Source organism: Salvia miltiorrhiza, chromosome 1 (genome assembly GCF_028751815.1).
Source record: "Salvia miltiorrhiza cultivar Shanhuang (shh) chromosome 1, IMPLAD_Smil_shh, whole genome shotgun sequence".
In the NCBI taxonomy this organism is placed as follows: domain Eukaryota; kingdom Viridiplantae; phylum Streptophyta; class Magnoliopsida; order Lamiales; family Lamiaceae; genus Salvia; species Salvia miltiorrhiza.
In genome coordinates, this window is record NC_080387.1 from 72,171,422 (window position 1) to 72,188,948 (window position 17,527).

Sequence of the window (17,527 nt, forward strand, 5' to 3'; positions counted from 1 at the left end):
TGCAAAGTTACTTATTTAAAGTAATTAAAACATGGAATTCCCTAAAAAAATTGGAACAGGGAAGAAACAGGGGGATTGCATTTTATGTTCAATTAGGCCATTTATTCAACACTGCACCTTTTAATTTATTTGCAGTTTTCAGGATATACAAACAAAAATATTCTTTAAAAATTACAATGACAATAATCAAATTATCAATGACTTGATATACTGAACCAGGTTATCCATATTAGTATACGACGAACCACCTTTACTAATAGATTTTTTCACAAGTTTAGCCATATCTTCAGCCTTTTCCAAAAACTCATCTTTTCTCACTTCCATCAAATCCCTCACCGCATTCTCAATAATCAATCTATCACAAGTATCTTTGATGTCTAATCCAATCTTCCAAACCTCACTCACCAACCTACTATTAATGGTTTGATCGGCAAAATAAGGCCAACATATCATCGGAATGCCCGTCACAATGCTCTCGAGAGTCGAGTTCCATCCAGTGTGTGTCAGGAACCCGCCCACCGCAGGGTGGTTAAGCACCTTTTCCTGCGGTGCCCACTCCACCAACAAACCCTTTTCTTTACTACTTTCCATTAATTCCTCCAAAACTTGATCATTTCCTTCATTACCGATGATGGAATCCGGCCTTATCACCCACAAGAATCTCTGCGAACTGTTGAGCAAGCCGTGCCAGAACTCTAACACTTGCTCTCTCGTCATAAGTGTTATGCTCCCGAAGCTCACATAGATGACGGATTTAGGCGGCTGCGCATCCAGCCACTTGATGCAGCTCTGGTCTTCCGCCCATAGATTCGCCTTGATGATCGACACATCCGCCTTCTTCTCCGTCAGTCTGGATTTAATTTGCTCATGGAGTGGACCGATGGAGAAAATTCTCGGCACATGCTTCTGTATCTCTGTAATTATCGGCCCCTCGAGATCTTCACAAGTGTTAAATATGTTTGCTTCTTTCATGGTTAGACGCTCTATTACTCCTTGAAGAATAGGGTCGTTTACATCGTCAACACGGTAATGACTCGGCAGGTCACGCCGCCGGAGAAAACCTTCCATTCCTGGTACACTTTTAACTAATTCATCCATTTCTCCTGCAAAACCGTCAAAGAGATTATAGATTTAATAATATTTTATCATATTCTATTAATCCATTTTCGATAGTGGGTGGAAAAGGAGTAAAAAGGTATCGCAATTTCTCATAAATGTGAAAATACTCCCCCGTCTACAAAGAGTGTGTGGTGGAGTGGAGGATACAACTTTTACTAAACCAGTATGATTTAATGTTGAAGGGTCCACAAAGAGTAGTATTAAGCCCATCAAATTATAAAATTAAAATGTTTGTATTTTGTAAATATTGAGTATGAAGGTTTAAAATATACATAAGGTGGAATTTCTAAAAAATGAAAACAAACCATCTTTGTGAACGGACGAAAATAGTAATTGACGCACAATCTTTGTGGATGGAACTGACCTCGGAAAGGAATTTCTTGAGCTTGAAGCAGCTGAGGAAAGCAAAAATGAGACCAGGAGAAGGCGGCGCTAGCAGTTTGGAAGAGGATGAACGGAAGCTGATGCTCTCTAGCAAACTCGGGGGCGAAGCTCATAGCATCTGTAACCAAGCAAGTCACGCGTCTACGGGTGGCGCCGCCCAAGAAATTCTCCTGGACCATCATTTTCTTGAAGAGCGGCACCGTGACTTTTTCGATGGAGAATATGATCTCCATGGTTCTCTCCCCGGCGCGGGGGTGGTCGTCGGGGAGGCCGTCGGGGAGAGCCCGGAACTCGAACCCCGGGTAGCGGGCGAAGGCATCGAGGACGGTGGTGTGCTCGAGGAGGCGGCGGTGGTTGAAGTCGGAGATGATGAAGGTGACGTGGAAGTCGGATAAGCAGAAGAGATGCGCGAGATTGAGCATGGGGTTGAGATGGCCCAGAGATGGATACGGCATAATCAACACGTGCGGCGGGAGATCTTGTCCTTGTTCACACCTCATCTTCGTCTTATTCAAATCTTGCTAAAAAAATTTCTTCTTGTTTCTGAATATTGCAGGTTATTGCAATTTGTAGATAAATGAATTTGAGGCACAAATTCGTCCAAATAGATTTATGTCCCACTTTTGATGTCCACAAGGACCGCAACCTTATTCCATTCCTCAACTAACTTGATCAGTATTATTTTTGAGTTGTTCCAACTAACTTGATCGTTTGCTTTATAGGGTAAAATATTTTTTCTTTTATTCACATTTTCACTTTTTTTAATTAACATTTTCACTTTTTCATCTACTACACTTAACACATTAAACAATAACTCCTTAAAATCCATGTCAAAAAGAAAATAATCAAGTTGGAGGAATTTATTTTAAATTATTATGATTTTTCGTTAAAGGTAATTGGTTAGGCTTTACCAATCCAATTAGAAATTATAATTATTTTTATATTCGTTTTAAAAATGTAATTTTCAATTTAAAAAAGTAAATAAATAAATTTTAATATTGAATGACGATTTTATGATTATAATAAAATTGAAGATTTGTTTAGATACTATATATTTTTCATTTTTTTTATGTTTTTAATTTTCTATTTTTTTTCTTAAATTGTAAAATTCAGCTAATTATAAAAATATTAATATGCATATCAAAATAAGGATCACGCATCATGAATGTACGAATCATGCAAATTCGTGATGGATTATAATTTAGTTCATGCACGGCTGGCATGAACTAATACATCACAATGTATGAATTGAGAATTCCAGTAATACAATCTATATATATGAAACATCAGTTTCTAACGGCTCTTTTTTTGCGTCAATTTTTCTCTCTCATCTATCACCTATTTTATCACACTTTCTCTCTCCTATCTCCCTCATCTACACGTTCTCTCACCCATTTTAACATCCATATTAGTATTTGATTAAATATGATTTCCATGAATTTTTCTCTCACTTCTCCTTTTTTTGTTCTTTTCTAAAAATCATCAAATTCGATTAATAAAAAATATTCAATATGGATCTTAAACTAAAGATCATGACAAGATCTTTAATTTGATGTAAAATTTATATATATAAAAAATTAACTCGAAAAAGTTAAATCGTTTGAAAACGTAAAAATCATTTTTTTTCTCTCCCATCTCTCCTCTCTCCACTCTTCTTTGTTCTTTCTTTCAATATAATGTTACGACTTTTTATCTTTATTCTTTTTTTATAGTAATTTTGTTTTATTTTTATTATATTAGCTCAATTTAAAGTTCTTTAATTTAAGTAATTAATTGGTAATTGTTATTTATGAAAATAAATCCTATCTCTTTTTGAAAAATCAATTTTTTGGAAACTTTATTTATAAAATTTGTATTTAAACGGATAAATTTACATATTTGTACTCATTATTAATTAAAATTAAATATTTCAAATATTGAAAATTAAAAATTCATATGCTTTCATATTCATATTTTTTATTAAGTAATTGATGTGAATTATTTCACTTTTAAACAAATGATTTACATTTACTTATATTTTAATTATATTTATTTATTTTAAATATCATTTAATTTTGATGTTAACCGTGCATCGCACGGGCGCGCGTACTAGTTCGTGCTGAAATGGTAGACCATATTACTGCGTGCGTTTTTTTTTTCTTCACAAGATTGACTTTAAAGATGAAACTCGATTCGTGCTGTATCAACAGGTGATTCATACAATTTAATTTTCGGTTTGTATGTATCAACACGTAATTCATGCAATTTGTCTAGGGCTAATAATTTCAAAAAATAATGTCGTAAAATAGTATTTTTGTTCAAGAAAATTAAACAGTTAATTTAATAATCATTAGAGTTAATTATGTGATAGTTAGCTTAGATAACATTTTTTTATCTTAAAAAAAAGCTTAGATAACATTTTCAAGCTTCAAAATATAGTATATACCAAATGTAGTTAAAATTTAATAATAACAAATATGCTTACAAGATTTAAGGTATAAAGATTTGTTTTGATATGGAAATGATATGTCAAATTATGGTAACCGTTTATGAATATTTAAAATGACCACAATATCCTCTTTCATTTTGGACCGTGTATAAGTAGGCTGAAAATTAGGATTAAATCAGGCCATAGGATCTAGAATAATCAATGGGTGAGAATAGTTCCTATTTTATACAAAAAAAAAACTGTTTTTATTTTAGCCCTCTCTATATATAAATTCTTAGTTCACATATTAAATATCTTATATTTTAATAAATATTAAGGTAATAATATTTTTTAAGCTTCAAAAGTTTCCCCTCAATAATCGATAGTCATTGAGGACGAATAATGCTCAACGACTATCGATTGTGTGAAAAGAAGACGGCGGCGTGGGCATGGCTACTACGGCGTGAATTTGACAACTCAGGCAAATTCAGAGATGAGGACCAAGGCATCAATTAGGTGGATTTAGGCTTAGGACACTCTCTATATTTTTCCTAAGTTTTTAATGTTTGCAAATCATGTTTTAAATGTTTGCAACAAAGGTTTACAAAATTCCTAGTCATTAATAAAAATGACAACGCGAAAACTACAAAAATGGTAAAATAAATAAATAAATAAATTAAGCATGTAACCAACAATTGTTGACCAAATTTGGGGTAAAAATATTGCATTTATTGCCATAATTAACCATAAGACATTGGGACGAAATTGATTGCAATTTATGACACAATAACGCATGGTAAATGTTTTTCATTTTTTTTATAAGTAAGAAAAATAAAACATGTTAAAAGAAAATTAAAAATAAAAAAGTACTAAAAATGGGCTTATTTAAGGAGTGGACAGAGAATTAGTTTTTTAAGTTTCAATCTTTAAATAAATATAAATTTTATAGTTTAAATTTAATATTTACATAAAATATATCAAATTAAATTTATTATCATGATCTTTAATTTGATATATATGCATATTAATATTTTATAATTAGCTGAATTTCACAATTTTAAATAGAAAAAAGTAGAAAATAAAAAAGATAAAAAAATAGTATATAAACAAATCTTCAATTTTATAATAATCATAACATTGTCATTTAATATTATGATGAATTTATTTATTTTTTCAAATTAAAAGTTGCATTTTAAATATATTATAGATATTCGACGATGAGGCATTCGGGTTATTTGTAGGAGCGAATTTGTCCATGTGATTAACTATCCTATAGTTATTGTATTTAATCACAAATTGTTATATTTACATTTGGGTTAATTGCCGGAAAAACCATATACTTTTTCGAAATTTGGTTTTTTCCCACGACAAAAAAAACCTGAACAGAAATCCATGAATTGAACAATTTATTGCATTTTTTCCCCGCGTCTATTTTCCGGCGAAATTGAATCCGAGGTGGCAATCGGAATTCCAGCGTGTCATCGCCGGCAATTAAACGACGTCGTTTCATGATTTTTTGACAGTTGAATTAGAAAATCTTCAACGCCCATGGACGACAAAGAAGAGGAGCCACCCCCAGAAATGCCCGATCTCCCCACAATCTCCAATGAAATCGACCGCTACATCTCGTCGCTGGAGTCGGGCGGCGACGCCGCGCCCATCGTCATGGAGAAATTCCTGATGCTCGTGGAGGAGAAAATGGACGGCTACGATTCGATGGAGAACCACGTGAAATGGAGGCGCCTGAGAGAGGAAGACGCGGCGTGGTTCCTGGACGACGTGGATCGCGTGACGTCGCTGTCGAATTCGCTGGCCAATTTGGCATCCGATTACAAGTGGTGCAGCGCGCCATGTCGTATTTGGAGGGGGGAATTGAAGGTGCTGCTGGAGGAATACACCGCCGACGACGCCGACATCACCTCCGATCTCATCCGAATTCACCACCTTCGCCAAGGACCAGTTTCCGGCCGAGCAGAATCTCTTGGATTCCATCTTCCCGGCCCACCCCACCATTCCGGAGACCCTTTTCCGCGGCCTCACCTGCGGGATCACCAAGCACATCCTCAAATTCGCCGAGGCCGTGGCAAGAAGATGGAGAATTTTCGATGCTTAGGGCTGCTGTGAGGGTTTTGGGTTGAGGTGAGGTGGAAAATTAGGTGTTAGGGTGAGGTGGAAAATTATGGTTAGGTGGCAGCCACGTTGGATCGGACCTCCATCGGAGATCGCCGGAAAATAGACGCGGGGGAAAAATGCAATAAATTGTTCAATTCATGGATTTCTGTTCAGGTTTTTTTTTGTCGTGGGAAAAAACCAAATTTCGAAAAAGTATATGGTTTTTCCGGCAATTAACCTTTTACATTTTATGGACGGCACATATTTTAAGAAAGTGATGGATATTACTCTCTCCGTCCCGCTCCAAATGTCTATTTTCTTTTGGACACGAAGATTAAGAAATGTGTACAGTAGATAAAGTGAGTTGATGAAAATTATTTAAATATTAAGTATAAAGAGAAAGAGTGTATTGCCAAAAAAGGAAATGAGACATTTTGAGTGGGACAACTCAAAATAGAAAATGAGACATTTGAAGTGGGACGGAGGGAGTAATTGATAATGGTGAATATTATTGTAAGTGGCGTTTGTGGAATGCACTAGTATAAATGGAAGTGCAAATGATATTGTTGGCGTATCAAAATGACAAAAGTGAACATCAAAAGTGAAACGTAATCTATTTGGACAAGTTTGTGCCTCAAATTCATTCATCTATCTATAAATTGCAGTACTCTGCAATACTCAGAAACAAGAGCAGAATTTACAGAAATAGTAAGTATTTAATAAGGCGAAGATGAGGTGTGAACAAGGACAAGATCTCCCGCCGCACGTGCTGATTTTCCCTTATCCATTTCAGGCGCATCTCAACTCCATGCTCAATCTCGCGCATCTCTTCTGCTTATCCGACTTCCACGTCACCTTCATCATCTCCGACTTCAACCACCGCCGCCTCCTCGACCACAGCACCGTCCTCGATGCCTTCGCCCGCTACCCGGGGTTCGAGTTCCGGGCTCTCCCCGACGGCCTACCTGACGACCACCCCCGCGCCGGGGAGGGAATCAAGGACTTCATGTTCTCCATGGAAAAAGTCACGGTGCCGCTCTTCAAGAAAATGATGGTCCAGGAGAATTTCTTGGGCGGCGCCGCCCGTAGACGCGTGACTTGCTTCGTTGCAGATGTTATGAGCTTCGCCCCCGACTTTGCTAGAGAGCATCAGCTTCCGCTCATCCTCTTCCAGACTGCTAGTGCCTCCTTCTCCTGGTCTCATTTTTGCTTTCCTCAGCTGCTTCAAGCTCAAGATATTCCTTTCCGAGGTCAGTTACAAAGACCTTATCAAGGTTGTGTACGTGCAGTGTGTTGGCCTAGCGATAGGAAGTTAATGTATCTTGGGTTCGAATACTCGGTTGCGTGGTCTTTAAATTGGCTGACCTATTTATATATCCCTCTAAATGGCAGGATAATAAAATGAGTTATAAATTTATCATTTAAAATGATGATCATATTTTTTATATCTTGTTTGATTTGAATGATAATATATTTATCCATTTCTAATAAGGTGGTATAAAAGAATTCCATCATCCTTTAGATATAAATTTATCCCTTTCCCAAGGGAAAAGGGAAAATTTATACCATATGTCCGAATTTTTTGTTACGTTAAAGCAAACGAGGTATAAGGTGGTAAATGAAAATTATTCATTCCTTATACCTCAAAGCAAACACACCCTAAATTTATAGACTCTCTGGCGGTTTTGCAGGAAAATCGATGGATGAAATAGTTGAAAGTGTACCCGGAATGAAAGGTTTTCTCCGGCGGCGCGACCTTCCGAGTTATTACCGTGTTGACGATGTAAGCGACCCTATTCTTCAAGCAGTAACAGAGAGGCTAACTGCGAAGGAAATGGTCATATTTAACACTTGTGAAGATCTTGATGGGCCGATAGTTGCAGAGATACAGAAGCATGTGCCGAGAATTTTCTCCATCGGTCCAATCCACGAGCAAATTAAATCCAGACTGACGGAGAAGAAGGCGGAGGTCTCGATCATCAAGGCGAATCTATGGGCGGAAGACCAGAGGTGCATCGATTGGCTGGATGCGCAACCACCTAAATCTGTCATCTATGTGAGCTTCGGGAGCATAACACTTATGACGAGAGAGCAAGTGTTAGAGTTCTGGCACGGTTTGCTCAACAGTTCGCAGAGATTCTTGTGGGTGATAAGGCCGGATTCCATCATCGGGAATGAAGGAAATTTTCAAGTTTTGGAGGAATTAATGGAAAGTAGTAAAGAAAAGGGTTTGTTGGTGGAGTGGGCACCGCAGGAAAAGGTGCTCAACCACCCTGCGGTGGGCGGTTTTCTGACACATAGTGGATGGAACTCGACTCTCGAGAGCATTGTGGCCGGTGTGCCAATGATATGTTGGCCTTATTTTGCCGATCAAACCATTAATAGTAGGTTGGCGAGTGAGGTTTGGAAGATTGGATTGGACATCAAAGATACTTGTGATAGATTGATTATTGAGAAGGCAGTGAGGGATTTGATGGAAGTGAGAAAAGATGAGTTTTTGAAAAAGGCAGAGAATATGACTAAGCTTGTAAAAAAATCTGTTAGTAAAGGTGGTTCGTCGTATACTAATATGGATAACCTGGTTCAATATATCAAGTCATTGATAATTTGATTATTGTCATTGTAATTTTTAAAGAATGTTTTTGTTTGTATATCCTGAAAACTGCAAATAAATTAAAAGGTGCAGTGTTGAATAAAACAAGTTTGGCTTGTTGTAAAAACAGCGCAAGAAAGCCCTTTCTCAATTTTTGTGTTTTTCTGAGATTTCAATTGGCAACTTTAACATGTTTTTTGTTGAATAGTGTAACTAGTTTATATCGGCATGTTTATGATGATAGCCTTTACAAATCTGCAATTGCAATTTAAATTTTTCTATGAAAATAAATTTATAGATATTTTTTGATAGAATCATTCTTTTAAGTAACTTTTGTCTTGCAGAAATTTATAAGATTTCTGACACAAACACAATGACTTTAAAGTAAAATATTTAATTCCCACCTCTAGCTCTTTTTTTACCAGCAAATTCCATTCAATAGTGGTAATAACTTTTACCCCAAATTTAAAGATTGAAACTTAAAAATTCATTCTCTGTCCACTCCTTAAATAAGCCCATTTTTAGTACTTTTTTATTTTTAATTTTCTTTTAACATATTTTATTGTGTTTTTCTTACTTATAAAAAAATATGAAAAACATTTACCATGCATTATTGTGTCACAAATTGCAACCAATTTCGTCCCAATTTTTTATGGTAATAAATGCAATAACTTTTACCCCAAATTTGGTCAACAATTGTTGGCTTGTGGGACCTCTACATATACACTACCATTGTGTATATTACATTATATTCTAGAGAAACTCAATTCTAACTAACCAATACACACATCGGGCTCATTTAACGTTGACGAGTCGATGAAACCAAACATACATAAAATGCTAATAGATTCCGGGTGATGGTTAGTCAGAAGCTCGACATTTTGTTCTCGCATCTTTTACCTTGCTTTTGCTTAGTTTTTTTTTTATGAGAAGTGCTTAGGTTTTTTTTTTTTTTTTATAAACACTCTTTTTCTCCATGTTGAGGTTTAACAAGGCCTAACGGCCTAGACCCTTGCGCTCTGTGTTTTTACGGGTTTCTTATGCTTCTTCTCCTTTTTTGATTTTGCAATAAAATCTTATTTTAATAATAAAATGTTAATAGATTACACTAAAAAAATAAGGATTTTTATGAAGGCTATACACTCAAAGAAACTAGGATTTTTGTGAAAAATCGTAATCATAGATTTCAAAATTGTGATAGCAGATAAAATCGTGATCTTTTAGTTAAAAAAATATGCTGAAAGACCATATACAATTATTTTTACCATTTTGTCGTTTTCGTGTTTTCATTTTTATTAAAATGACTATGAATTTTATAAACCCTTGTTGCCAACATTAAAAATATGATTTGCAAACATTAAAAACTATATTAATTATCTGAGGGGAACAAAAATTTTACCAATTTTTTAATATTATTATTCAACACTATATACTGGCGGCTTATTCATTATGCATTATATATATATATATATATATATATATATATATAGAGAGAGAGAGAGAGAGAGAAGTTCAAGAAAGAACCACTAAATAAAAAAAGAACGGAGAACCATTTTCAGTCATTCGATCATCAAGATCTATGGTGGATACATCATCTTGTTGGATGAATGCAGATCCTGGGTTCGAATTAATCTTGAAGGGAGCAATTTTTTATTTTATTTTTTTAGTGTATTAATTTTAACAGCGAATGTATTAATTTTTACAGTGAATGCATTATTAGATTTGATGGTTCTCACGTTCTCACAAATAATGTAGTTCTCTCTAGAACCACACCCTATATATATATATATATATATATTCCTAGTTCACATATTAAATATCTTATATTTTAATAAATATTAAGGTAATAATATTTCTGAAGCTTCAAATTCCCTCAATAATCGATAGTCGTTGAGGACGAATAATGCTCAACGACTATCGATTGTGTGAAAAGAAGACGGCCGCGTAGGCATGGCTACTACGGCGTGAATTTGACAACTCGGGCAAATTCAGAGATGAGGACCAAGGCATCAATTAGGTGGATTTAGGCTTAGGACACTCTCTATATTTTTCCTACGTTTTGAATGTTTGCAAATCATGTTTTAAATGTTTGCAACAAGGGTTTATAAAATTCCTAGTCATTAATAAAAATGACAACGCGAAAACTACAAAAATGGTAAAATAAATAAATAAATAAATAAATTAAGCATGTAACCAACAATTGTTGACCAATTTTGGGGTAAAAATATTGCATTTATTGCCGTAAGACATTAGGACGAAATTGATTGCAATTTGTGACACAATAATGCATGGTAAATGTTTTTCATATTTTTTATAAGTAAGACGAATAAAAGTATGTTAAAAGAAAATTAAAAATAAAAAAGAACTAAAAATGGGCTTATTTAAGGAGAGGACAGAGAATTAATTTTTTAAGTTTCAATCTTTAAATAAATACATAATTTTTATTTTTTAAATTTAATATTGACATAAAATATACTCCCTCCGTCCATAATTTAAAGTCCTACTTGCCCTTAAAAAATTGTCCATAAATTAAAACTCCATTATGCTTTTTATACCATTTTACCCTCCCTCTTCAGTTAAAATTACTACCTTTGCCATTAATTATCCCACCCACTTTTTAACCCACTTAATTAAACAACTAATTAACCTTCTAATTTAATTACTCTCCCCTCATTTAAAAATTAACCGAGTCAGGCCATTTTACATCTTAAATCTTTTGGCAGATTTTATTTGTGATGCACTCCACTTGTTCCTCATTTATTCTCAAACCCTAATCTACATATTTCTTCGTCACCGCTCATTGCTTGAGTTCTAGAGTATTTGCTCCCTCTCTCTAGATCGGAGTCGATGCAGCCGGAATCCGAAGCGACGCCGTGGTTACTGAATCAAATTAAATTTATTATCATGATCTTTAATTTGATATACATGCATATTAATATTTTATAATTAGCTGAATTCATAATTTAAAAAAAAGTAGAAAATAAAAAAGATAAAAAAATAAAAGGAAAAAATATAGTATATAAACAAATCTTCAATTTTATTATAATCATAAATTGTCCATGTGATTATCTATCCTATAGTTATTGTATTTTATCATAAATTTTTTATATTTATAATAATTCATTATCAATAAAAAAAATATTACTCCCTCCGTTCGCGATATCGTTTCCACTTCCATTTATAGAAATAGGGTTCACAAACTTCTACTCACAACAATAGCGGGACCCAAACTCCACTCTCTACAATATCCACTAATATGTACTACTATCCACTACTTTTCTTAAAACTCGCACCGTCCACAATGTGGAAATGATATTACGGACGGAGGGAGTAATATATAATAAATTTATAATTAATATTTACTCCTATATATATGAAATTTTAAAGAATCATGCATGTAGCCTTATCTTAAAAATTAAAAAAGATATATATAAAAATAATTATGATATCTAATTGGATTGGTAAGCCTAATAAATTATTATCTTAAACAAAAAATATACCCCCTCCGTCTACGATATTCGTTTACACTTTATGGATACGACTCATATAGTGGGTATTGCTCTGAGTGGAGTTTGTAAACCGTATTAATATAATTAAATAGAAGTGCAAATGATATTTTTAACATACCAAAATAACAAAAGTTGAAGTATATGTTATCATGGAGGAGGGAGTAATAAATAAAAACTAAAAATTAATTAAAACTAATAAAAATCTGATAGTGGAATAATGTTGTAAACATCAAAAGTGGAACATAATCTGTTTGGACAAATTTGTGCCTCAAATTCATTCATCTATAAATTGCAATACCCTGCAATACTCAGAAACAAGAGCATGAATTTACAGAAATAGTAAGTATTTAGCAAGATTTGGATAAGGCGAAGATGAGCTGTGAACAAGGACAAGATCTCCCGCCGCACGTGCTGATTTTCCCTTATCCAATTCAGGGGCATCTCAACCCCATGCTCAATCTCGCGCATCTCTTCTGCTTATTCGACTTCCACGTCACCTTCATCATCTCCGACTTCAACCACCGCCGCCTCCTCGAGCACAACACCGTCCCCGCCGCTTTCGCCCGCCACCCGGGGTTCGAGTTCCGGGCTCTCCCCGACGGCCTACCTGACGACCACCCCCGCGCCGGGGAGAGAGCCAAGGACCTCATATTCTCCATCGAAAAAGTCACGGTGCCGCTCTTCAAGAAAATGATGGTCCAGGAGAATTTCTTGGGCGGCGCCGCCCGTAGACGCGTGACTTGCTTCGTTGCAGATGTTATGACTTTGGGCGCCCCCGACTTTGCTAGAGAGCATCAGCTTCCGCTCATCCTCTTCCAAACTGCTAGCGCCGCCTTCTCCTGGTCTCATTTTTGCTTTCCTCGGCTGCTTCAAGCTCAAGATATTCCTTTCCGAGGTCAGTTACAAAATTCTTATGTGAACTACTCGAGCATATATGTTGGCTATCAAGACCTTATCAAGGTTGGCGTACGTGTGTTGGCCTAGCGGTAGGAGGTTAATGTATCTTAGATTCGAATTCTCCGTTGCGTGATCTTTAAATTGGCTGACCTATTTACTCCTTTTACGCATCCGATACATATATTAAGGGTGTGTTTGTTTTTTATATATCCCTCTAAATGGCAGGATAATATAATGAGTTATAAATTTATCACTTAAAATGGGGATCATATTTTTTATATCTTGTTTGATTTGAATGATAATATATTTATCCATTTCTAATAAGGTGGTATAAAGGTATTCCATCCTCCTTTAGATATAAAATTATCCCTTTCCCAAGGGAAACACGCGCTGCTTGAAAATTTATACCATTTGTCCGAATTTTTTATTACGTCAAAGCAAACGAGGAGGTAGTAAGTGGAGCTTAATTATCCAGTCCTTATACCTCAAAGCAAACACACCCTAAATCTATAGTCTCTCTGACGGTTTTGCAGGAAACTCGATGGATGAATTAGTTGAAAGTGTACCCGGAATGGAAGGTTTTCTCCGGCGGCGCGACCTTCCGAGTTTTTACCGTGTTGATGATGTAAACGACCCTACTCTTCAAGCAATAACAGAGAGGGTAACTGCCAAGGAAAGGGTCATATTTAACACTTGTGAAGATCTTGAGAGTCCTATAGTTGCAGAGATACAGAAGCATGTGACGAGAATTTTCTCCATCGGTCCCATCCACGAGCAAATTAAATACAGACTGACGGAGAAGAAGGAGGAGGTCTCCATCATCAAGGCGAATCTATGGGCGGAAGACCAGAGCTGCATCGATTGGCTGGATGCGCAGCCCCCTAAATCTGTCATCTATGTGAGCTTTGGGAGCATTACAATTATGATGAGAGAGCAAGTGTTAGAGTTCTGGCACGGCTTGCTCAACAGCTCGCAGAGATTCTTGTGGGTGATAAGGCCGGATTCCGTCATCGGGAATGAAGGAAATGATCAAGTTTTGGCTGAATTAGTAGAAAGTAGTAAAGAAAATGGTTTGTTTGTGGAGTGGGCGCCGCAGGAGCAGATTCTCAACCACCCCGCAGTGGGGGGATTCTTGACGCACAGTGGATGGAACTCGACTCTCGAGAGCATTGTGGCCGGCGTGCCGATGATATGTTGGCCTTATTTTGCTGATCAAACCACTAATAGTAGGTTTGTGAGTGAGGTTTGGAAGATTGGATTGGACATAAAAGATACTTGTGATAGATTGATTATTGAGAAGGTGGTGAGAGATTTGATGGAAGTGAGAAAAAATGAGTTTTTGGAAAAGGCAGAGAATATGGCAAAACTTGTGAAAAAGTCTGTTAGTAAAGGTGGTTCGTCGTATACTAATATGGATGACCTAGTTCAGTATATCAAGTCATTGATAATTTGATTATTGTTATTGTAATGTGTGAAGAAATATTTATGTTTGTATATATATCTCGAAAACTACAAATAAATTAAAAAGTGCAGTCTTGAATAAAACAAGTTTGGCTTGTAAAAACAGCGCAAGAATGCCCTTTCTCAATTTTTGTGTTTTTCTGAGATTTGAATTAGCAACTTTAACATGTTTTTTGTTGAATAGTGTAACTAGTATATATCGGCATGTTTATGAGAGTTCGAGGGTTTTTTAGGACAGTAACTTAGATTGATTTGAAAATTAGGACAATAAACTTTGTGCTTGTTGAATATTACTCCTTCTATCCTACTATACGTGACTCAAAATTTTTCGATACATGAATTAAGAATAATGTGTAAATTTATTAAAAGTATTAGGGCCTACACTTTATTAAAGGCTTTTTTTTTCCATTTATGAAAACAGACCATTTATAGTGGGATCGGACAACCCAAAATAGAATACAAGTCACTTTTAGTGGGATGCAGAGAGTATTTATTTTAATTGGCTAAAATATTGTTTTGTTGGATTTTTAAAATGGCTGAAAGCATTTTTTTATACTATTAAAGAACAAAATAACAAAAATATTTGTAAATTACTTAAAATTTGATTTCTAAAGCTTAAATAGAAATAAAAATTGGTAACTTAAATTAAGCTACCAATTGCAATCTTACAAAAACACAAAAATTGAGAAGTGGCATTATTGCTTTATTTCTAGGATAAGACAAACTCGTGTTGTTCAACAGTGCACTTTTTAATTTTTTTGAAGGGTTTCACGATACACAAACAAAAACATCTATAAAAATGTAAACAATAACAATCCATATTTAAGCCAAATAAATTAATCGGCATATATAAGCAACCAAACTCTACCTGAATTTGCAATATTGTACTAGTTCATAATCAAAATACCAATGACTTGATATATTGAACTAGGGCTTCCATATTAGTATACGACGAACCACCTTTACAACCAGACATTTTCACAAGTTTAGCCATATTTTCTGCCCTTTCCAAAAACTCATCTTTTCTCACTTCCATCAAATCCCTCACCGCCTTCTCAATAATCAATCTATCACAAGTATCTTTTATGTCCAATCCAATCTTCCAAACCTCACTCACAAACCTACTATTAGTGGTTTGATCAGCGAAATAAGGCCAACATATCATCGGCACGCCGGCCACAATGCTCTCGAGAGTCGAGTTCCATCCACTGTGAGTCAAGAATCCCCCACCGCAGAGTGGTTGAGCACCTTCTCCTGCGGCGCCCACTCCACAAACAAACCCTTTTCTTTGCTACGTTCCATTAATTCCGCCAAAACCTGATCATTTCCTTCATTGTCGGTGATGGAATCCGGCCTCATCACCCACAAGAACCTCTGCGAACTGTTGAGCAAGCCGTGCCAGAACTCTAGCACTTGCTCTCTCGTCACAACCGTTATACTCCCAAAGCTCACATAGATGACTGATTTAGGCTGCTGCGCATCCAACCAATTGATGCTGCTCCGGTCTTCCGCCCATAGACTCGCCTGGATGATCGAGACCTCTGCCTTCTTCTCCGTCAATCTGGATTTAATTTGCTCGTGGATTGGACCGATGGAGAAAATTCTCGGCACATGCTTCTGTATCTCTGCAACTATCGGCCCCTCAAGATCTTCACAAGTGTTAAATATGATCCTTTCCTTCACAGATAGCCGCTCTATTGTGCCTTGAAGAATAGGGTCGTTAACATCGTCGGCACGGTAATGACTCGGCAGGTCACGCCACCGGAGAAAACCTTCCATTCCTGCTACACTTTCTACTAATCCATCCATCGATTTTCCTGCAAAAACGTCAGAGAGATTAGAGATTTAATACTCCCTCCGTCCCATTATAAATGTCTCATTACTTTTTTAGGACGAAGATTAAGAAATGTGTAGAAAGTTGATAAAGTGAGTTGTTGGAAAATACTCCTAGAATATATTAAAAAAAATGAATAAGACATTTGTAATAAGACATTCTATTATGAAAAGTGGGACATTTGTAACGGAATGGAGGGAGTATATATTTTTGGTTGCAATTTTTTTTCCTTTTATCCCATTTTCTGACCTCGGAGAGGAATTTCGTGAAGCAGCTGAGTAGAGCAAAAATAAAGCCACGAGAAGGCGGCGCTAGTAGTATGGTAGAAGATGAACGGAAGGTCATGTTCTCTAGCGAAGTCGGGGACGAAACGCATAACATCGGCAACGAAGCAAGTCACCCGTCTACGGGCGGCGCCGCCGGCCAAGAAATTCTCGTGGAGCATCATTTTCTTGAAGAGCGGGCGCGGTGACTTTTTCGACGGAGAACACGAGGTCCACGACGCTCTCCCCGGCGCGGGGGTGGTCGTCGGGGAGGCCGTCGGGGAGAGTGCGGAACTGGAACCCTGGGTAGCGGGCGAAGGCGGCGGGGACGGTGGTGTGCTCGAGGAGGCGGCGGTGGTTGAAGTCGGAGATGATGAAGGTGACGTGGAAGTCGAATAAGCAGAAGAGATGCGCGAGATTGAGCATGGAGTTGAGATGCCCCTGAATTGGATAAGGGAAAATCAGCACGTGCGGCGGGAGATCTTTTCTTTGTTCAGAGCTCATCTTCGTCTTATTCAAATCTTGCTAAATATTTTTGTTCTTGTTTCTGAGTATTGCGGAGTATTGCTATTTATAGATGAACGAATTTGAGGCACAAATTTATCCAAATAAATTATGAGGATGTTCGGCTAATCTAATTTTAAAGAGTTCATAAGCTTTCGGAGCTTGTAAGATATTTTAAGAGGTTATAAGATGTACTCCCTCCGTCCCATGAAACAAGACCAAGTTTCCTTTTTGATCTGTCCCATGAAGCAAGACCAGTTTTTAAAAATAGCAAAAAATTATTTTTTATTCACCTTTTTACTTTTTCACCTACCACACTTAACACACAAAATGTCAATTTCTTAATTCTCGTGCCAAAAAGAACTTGGTCTTACTTCATGAAACATAGGGAGTAGTATTTTAAAATTTTATAAGTTGTCAAAGTGTTTGGATAATTGAGCTTAT

At 36.3% G+C, this 17,527-nt stretch overlaps 3 protein-coding genes and 1 pseudogene across 3 annotated transcripts; 2 read left to right on the forward strand and 2 right to left on the reverse strand.

Moving 5' to 3' along the window:
- Positions 1–65: 65 nt before the first annotated feature.
- Positions 66–2,184, reverse strand: LOC131005912 (7-deoxyloganetic acid glucosyl transferase-like). Its single transcript, XM_057933032.1, has 2 exons — positions 1,484–2,184; positions 66–1,103 (listed from the first exon to the last, which is right to left on the reverse strand). Exons 1-2 carry the CDS (start codon positions 2,001–2,003, stop codon positions 187–189), a joined length of 1,437 nt encoding a protein of 478 aa, XP_057789015.1. The 5' UTR covers positions 2,004–2,184; the 3' UTR covers positions 66–186.
- A 4,432-nt stretch (positions 2,185–6,616) lies between these two features.
- On the forward strand, positions 6,617–8,766 carry LOC131005910 (7-deoxyloganetic acid glucosyl transferase-like). Its single transcript, XM_057933030.1, has 2 exons — positions 6,617–7,272; positions 7,714–8,766. The coding sequence occupies exons 1-2, from the start codon at positions 6,753–6,755 to the stop codon at positions 8,631–8,633; spliced, it is 1,440 nt and encodes a 479-aa protein (XP_057789013.1). The 5' UTR covers positions 6,617–6,752; the 3' UTR covers positions 8,634–8,766.
- Positions 8,767–12,334: 3,568 nt separating this feature from the next.
- On the forward strand, positions 12,335–14,585 carry LOC131005907 (7-deoxyloganetic acid glucosyl transferase-like). The gene is made up of 2 exons (XM_057933027.1): positions 12,335–13,019; positions 13,555–14,585. The coding sequence occupies exons 1-2, from the start codon at positions 12,497–12,499 to the stop codon at positions 14,472–14,474; spliced, it is 1,443 nt and encodes a 480-aa protein (XP_057789010.1). The 5' UTR covers positions 12,335–12,496; the 3' UTR covers positions 14,475–14,585.
- Positions 14,586–15,380: 795 nt separating this feature from the next.
- LOC131012631 (7-deoxyloganetic acid glucosyl transferase-like) lies at positions 15,381–17,203 on the reverse strand (annotated as a pseudogene).
- Between the last annotated feature and the right edge of the window lie 324 nt (positions 17,204–17,527).

What these genes read in the sequence shown, in the direction of transcription:
- LOC131005912 (XM_057933032.1), bottom strand. Translation starts at nt 2,003, where the DNA reads ATGAGGTGTGAACAAGGACAAGATCTCCCGCCGCACGTGTTGATTATG. An exon ending in TCAAGAAATTCCTTTCCGAG is followed by an intron (nt 1,104 to 1,483) that starts GTCAGTTCCATC and finishes ACGGTTTTGCAG; the next exon opens with GAGAAATGGATGAATTAGTT.
- LOC131005910 (XM_057933030.1), top strand. Translation starts at nt 6,753, where the DNA reads ATGAGGTGTGAACAAGGACAAGATCTCCCGCCGCACGTGCTGATTTTC. An exon ending in TCAAGATATTCCTTTCCGAG is followed by an intron (nt 7,273 to 7,713) that starts GTCAGTTACAAA and finishes GCGGTTTTGCAG; the next exon opens with GAAAATCGATGGATGAAATA.
- LOC131005907 (XM_057933027.1), top strand. Translation starts at nt 12,497, where the DNA reads ATGAGCTGTGAACAAGGACAAGATCTCCCGCCGCACGTGCTGATTTTC. An exon ending in TCAAGATATTCCTTTCCGAG is followed by an intron (nt 13,020 to 13,554) that starts GTCAGTTACAAA and finishes ACGGTTTTGCAG; the next exon opens with GAAACTCGATGGATGAATTA.